At 60.6% G+C, this 5,581-nt stretch overlaps 1 protein-coding gene across 1 annotated transcript; it reads right to left on the bottom strand.

Annotated features, from left to right (window-relative positions):
• Window positions 1-212: 212 nt before the first annotated feature.
• On the bottom strand, window positions 213-5,299 carry SLC32A1 (solute carrier family 32 member 1). The gene is made up of 2 exons (XM_003787590.2): window positions 4,427-5,299; window positions 213-2,127 (listed from the first exon to the last, which is right to left on the bottom strand). The coding sequence occupies exons 1-2, from the start codon at window positions 4,817-4,819 to the stop codon at window positions 940-942; spliced, it is 1,581 nt and encodes a 526-aa protein (XP_003787638.1). The 5' UTR covers window positions 4,820-5,299; the 3' UTR covers window positions 213-939.
• Between the last annotated feature and the right edge of the window lie 282 nt (window positions 5,300-5,581).

The following is a 5,581-nucleotide window of genomic DNA, read 5'->3' as shown; positions in this document are numbered from 1 at the left end:
CGCTACTGCATGCTTCTCTTCCAAACACCTGAATTGCCTCCTCTTGGTCGAACCAATCTCAGAGCTCCAGGTCACTGTCCCAGGACCCTTTTAACATGACTGTGTTCCTCCGTGTCCTCCTGCTTCACTCGGCCGGAGCTGGTTCCCCCACCGCCCACCGCGACAGGATCCCGGCTGGTGCGAACGTACAGAATCGACTTGAGACCGCCTACGCCTTTGTTTCTTCTTTATTTGCGGATATAATTATGCACCGCACTCTAAATTAGAGATAGATTTTTTTTTCTGATAATACATTTCATCTTATTCACCACGAGCACACCACACGCACAGTAGAACAGTTCCACAACCTGATAAATTGCACAAGATGAATTTGGATTCCTGAAAACCTGCAGGCACGCCGGCCCCGCCGTGGCTTCTCGCCTCCCGGCTTCATTGAAGGAAATCGCCCACCCGAAATTGATTTCGAGGTCAGCCTTTCCCGTTGCAGGGTTGAAACGTCTCCAGAATGGGAAGCGCTCTTGCTGGAAACGGCTGGACGCTGTAGATTCCCAGCACTGGATGGATATGAAATGTCCCCCCCAAGGTCAAGTTTCTGCGCCTGCGGGCTGCCACCCCCTCTCTCCCTTCTCACCCCCCTCAGTGACTAGAACCCAATTGTCAGGGCCTCTCCTAGGACAGAAAACCCTGCCCACAAATACGCCCCGCCTCCCCTCCCCTAACCGGAGTATTGTGGAAAAGAAAGGACAACAGAAACACAGACGCGATGGATCATGAATCCCTAACCCCTCCCGCCCCCCATCCCCGAATAATCAGAAACTAGGACCCAGAGATGTTTAAAGCTTGGCTTCCCAAGCGCTGCAGGGCGCACGAGGCTGATGAGGGTGGGGCGGGTGGAAGGGGGGAGAGCGCGGGAGCACGGCCGGGGCTGGCCCCTGCGCCCTAGTCCTCCGCGTTGGTTCGGTAGGCCTCGATGAGGCCCTCGAGGGAGTGCACGAAGCCTGACACGCTGCAGATGCCGCCGATGACGAAGATGGCGACGTCGAAGAAGACTTGGTGCCACAGCAGCTTGCGCCAGAGCAGGCGCAGGTGGAAGAGGCTGGGGAGCAAGAAGCAGAGGCCGGCACCCGTGAGGCTGCCGGTGAGGCCCATGAGCAGCGCGAAGTGCGGCACATAGATGGCCATGAGCAGCGTGAAGACCACGAGCGCGCAGCGCAGCGTCAGCCCCCATGACTTCAGCCGCCCATCGCCGCCGTAGCAGGCGGGGAAAAAGGCGCGGCTGCCTTCCTGGAAGAGTGACTTCTCCAGCACCTCGACGGCGGCGAAGAACGGCAGCGGGTAGGACAACAGCGCCTTGGCCACCAGAAAGATGTTGACCACGGCGCGGATGGAGCCGGGCAGGTTATCCGTTATGACCTCCTTGGTCTCGTCGGCCCAGGTGAGGTAGGCGACTAGCGCGAAGAGGCCCTTGAGCACGCAGGCGGCGATGTGCGTCCAGTTCATCATGCAGTGGAACTCGCTGGGCTGCTGCATGTTGCCCTCCAGCGAAGGCAGGAAGATCTGCGACGTGTAGCTGAACACGATGATGCCGATGGAGATGGGAAATTTCTTGACATCGATGTAAAATTTGACCTTCTCCCAGGCCCAGTCGCGCGCCCGCGATAGACAGTACGCTATGACCAGGATGTTGATGACGAAGTGGGCCAGAGTGCACAGCAGACTGAACTTGGACACAGCCTTGAGGTTCTTAAGGAAGGCGCAGGGGAGCAGCACGGCTGTGGCGATGATGGACCAGGACTTCTGCGATACAGGCAGCCCCGGGAAGCTGTTGTACATGAGGTTGCCGCTCACCACCACGTACAGGATGCATGTCATCACCAGCTCGATGATTTGCGCGACATTCACCACGCGGCCGCCCAACGTGGGGAAGCGCGGGGCGCAGCAAGCATTGGCTATGGCCACATACGAGTCCCGCACGCGCACCACCTCGCCGTCCTCGTTCTCCTCGTACAGGCACGCTATGAGAATCTTACCGGTGTAGCAGCACACCACAGCAGCGAAGATGATGAGGAACAACCCCAGGTAGCCTCCGTGCAGGATGGCGTAGGGTAGGCCCAGCACAAACATGCCCTGTGGAGCGGAGAGGCAACCAGTTGGAGGCGCTCAGTGGCCGTGGTCGCGGCAGAGGGGACCTGAGGGCGTGGCTTAAAACTACGGACTAAGTAAGGAGAGTGAGAATTGGGCCTAAACCACAGGGCAGCGGAAGTTAGGCTGTAACGAGGGTGTGGGGAGGAGGCTAACCCAGAATCGGGTTGATGAGTCCAAGGTGGAAAGGGAGGTATTTAAGGAATAAAAGAAAAGTGCGGGAACAGCTGCGAGATAGGGAGAGGGCTGAGAATAAGGAAAATCCCCTCGCAGAGGGTGGAGGTTGTTCCTGGGGACAGAACCAGTTTGGGGGACCAGGAAGGAGTTGAGAAAGGGAAGGAGGAAGCGGGGTCGGGAAAGGGTGCTGAGGAAGGTAAAGAGCTGGGTCTGAGCCACAGGGAAGAAGGCGCACGGGATTTAAGGTGGGGCTGGAATGGGATGCACAGATGCTAAAGAGGGAAACACGAGTGTCTACGGGCCAAAAAGAAGAAGGAAGCGCTAAAGGCACAGTGGGAGGGAAAGAAGATAGGGAAGAGAAGAAAGGGGGTGAAGGTGAAGCAAAGGCAGGGGAGGCCAGCAGGGTAAATGTGAAGCCGGAGGAGGGCTTTGGGGAGTGGGGCGTAGTGAAGGAGGAAGAAGGGTTGGAAATCATGAGTCTTAGGAGAAACCGGAGTTGGGCTGGGCAGGGGCCGGTCCTGAGGCTGGATACTAAGTGGAAATGGCAGGAGGACGCAGGATGAGGAGCCTTCTCCTCACCCCAGAAAGCCAAATCAAGCAGAAGACTGGAACCAGACGTTGTGGGGTCGGAAGGGGAGGCTGCGGAAGTAGGGTCTATAATCCACGTGGGGAAGAAGAGCTAACGAAATCTAAGGTCCCCGAGGCCCGAGGGCCTCCAGCCTCCAGCCCTGGCCTCTCTCTGGGCCTACCCAACGGGGCCTTGAAAGACGCCCTGGGGAAAGCGCGGGAGATAACGAAAGCGGTCGTGACCCTGGGTAGGAAGATTCCGGTCCCTGCTCTCTGGTCCTTCAAGGTAATCTCTGGAGGAAGAAAATCTGGAGCGGAAGCCGCCTTGGGGCATCTAGGGTGCGGGGCCAGGTAGAGTCTCGCTGAGCCCAAGACCCGGAGCAACGCGTCCGCAGCCTCCCGCTTCCAGAAAACTGTGTCCTGCGCCCCAGTGACCCTGAGCTCCAGGGACGCCGCCCGGCCAAGCCGCCAGGCTGACGCCTCCTCTGCCTCCAAAACCTGGGCCTGTCAGCCCCTGCTAGTTCTGGGGGTCGTTGTAAAGGCTCCAGACGCGCTCTGGGAGAAGTCTGGCGCCGCCTGGTGGGGACTGGGGATTGGGAGTAAGAGAAGAGGGTGGCCGGCCTAGAAAGCCCGCCGATTCTTAGCCTCTGGAAGGGCTTCACCAGGGTCATACACCGAGGAGCTGGCTGCCTCTTTACGGTGCAGCCGGGATTTCGGGTAAGAGGGGTGAGTCTGTGCTCGCTGGAGTGCTGCGGACCATAAGTACTGGTGTGGGCACAGGTGTGTGCGTTCTTGTGCAGAGGCCTCTATGTCTCCAACAGGGCTTGCAGCACAGGGAACAGGTTGAGTCCTGTCTGCATGGGTCTCTGCGTGTGTGCTTGTTATGCTCAAGCGAGTATGTGTGTGCTTAATATGTACAGATGTGTGCTTCTGTGTGTAGGGACATAAGGGTGTATGCAGGTGCATTTGGGGATAGTACTGTGGCCTATATATAGATGCATGTCATGTGCGCCTGTGATTGCGCGTTTGTTCCGGGGAAGGGGGGCTGTGGGCATGTGTGCCTGCCTGTACGTGTGCGCGTCTATTCGTGTGTGTCGGGGGAGGAGACACCCAGCTCAACGATTTCCCCCTCTCCTTTCCTTCTGAAAAATGCAGCTGTGAATCCATTCCAGAGTCCAAGGCGACACAGTTCTCTCCAATCCTGATTTTCTTTCTCCCTCATCCCTTCCCGCTTTCCTCCCCTCCTTTCCTTCGCTTTGCAGTGTTGGACAGGTGTCTCTGGGCGAACCTCAGCCTAGCTGTCCCGCAGCTGGCGGGAGGGTAGGTGGAAGAGGGCGGGAGGGTAGGTGGAAGAGGGCGAGAGACACTGCCCGCAGGCGCAGGTCCCCACACAGGGGTGGGAGGGATTGAAGAAGGGGAGATTCTCAGTAGCCACAGGGGTTCTCTGGGCCTTGATTGCCGGGAGACTCGGTTGGGGGAAGAGCCCGGCACGCCGAGCTGGGGGCGGGGGTACAGGCGGAGCTGGGAATCCCGCGCTCACCTGGATGGCGTTGGTCACGTTCCAGCCCGCCTCCCACGCCGTGATCTTGGGTTTGTCGTGGCCTCCGAACTCGCCACCAGCTCCCATCGCCTGGTCCTTGGATCCCGAGGGCGGCAGGGGAGCGCCGCTGCCGCGCTGATAATGGATGTCCCCCTCGACGGGCGGCTCAGCACCCTCGTCCCCGCAGGGCTCACCCTCGGCTTTCAATATGTCCATCTGCAGGCCCTGACGGTGCTCAAAGTCGAGGTCGTCGCAGTGCGCGAAGCCCACAGCCTCCTCATCAGTGGCCGCCTGAAAACCCATCCTGGCAAACATGCCGCTAACCTTGGCTTGGGATTTGTTGGACACGGATGTAGCCACATTGGACAGCTTGCTGCGGAGCAAGGTGGCCATGGTGGCGGCTAGGCCAGAGGAAAGGACAGGAGCCGGGGACGCGGGGGACGCGGGGCAGGACGGTGAGGGCTGGGGGCTGCGAGGCCGCTATCTCCGCTCGCTGTGCCCGCTGCTGTGCCCCGGGGCTCTCTGGCTCATGACCCTCTCAGCTGGCGTTCGAAGCTCGCTCGGGACCGGACCGGGCGGGCGGGCAGAGGGACTGGCAGAGCGGCGGCGGTGGCTAGTGCACTGCGGTGCTGCCGCCGGGCGCAGGCTGGGCTGCGGAGGGCGGCGGCGGCGGCGGCGGCAGCGGCGTCAGAGCAGCTACGCGAAGCTGGCGCGGCGCCCCCTCCCGTGCGCAGCCCCGTGCGCTCCCGCCCCTCGGAATCAGGCGGTGCGGGGGTGGGAGTTGCAGAGGGGAAACACCGGAGGCAGGGGGCATGAGGAGGGGGCAAGCAGAAGAGAAAAGGGGCAAGGAGGGATTCAGACGTGAGGTGGGGGCAGGAGAAGGGCGCCCTTGGGAAGGAGGCAGGAGGAAGCAACCGAGGGAGGGAGCATCGAGGGCGGGGTAGAGGGGGGCGAAGTGCTGCATTTCTGGGGGAGGTGCTAAGCTCGGATCCTGGCCCTTCCCACCTCGTCGCCGCAGGGAGGGAGGGGACCGAGGTGGGCTGACTCTAGCGGTCCCCAGCTCCAGGACCACCCTTTCCCGAGTCCCGGAGCTGTGCGGCCCCAGATCCTGGGGCTAGGGACTGGTCTGGGCGCCCAGAAAGCCAGTAAGATAGA

This window comes from Otolemur garnettii, unplaced genomic scaffold (assembly GCF_000181295.1).
Source record: "Otolemur garnettii isolate 467f Iridium unplaced genomic scaffold, OtoGar3 scaffold00023, whole genome shotgun sequence".
Classification (NCBI taxonomy): domain Eukaryota; kingdom Metazoa; phylum Chordata; class Mammalia; order Primates; family Galagidae; genus Otolemur; species Otolemur garnettii.
The sequence above is the reverse complement of the archived record's forward strand: the minus strand, read 5'-3'. Positions and strand labels throughout refer to the sequence as shown.

What these genes read in the sequence shown, in the direction of transcription:
- SLC32A1 (XM_003787590.2), bottom strand. Translation starts at nt 4,819, where the DNA reads ATGGCCACCTTGCTCCGCAGCAAGCTGTCCAATGTGGCTACATCCGTG. An exon ending in ACGTGACCAACGCCATCCAG is followed by an intron (nt 2,128 to 4,426) that starts GTGAGCGCGGGA and finishes TCCGCTCCACAG; the next exon opens with GGCATGTTTGTGCTGGGCCT.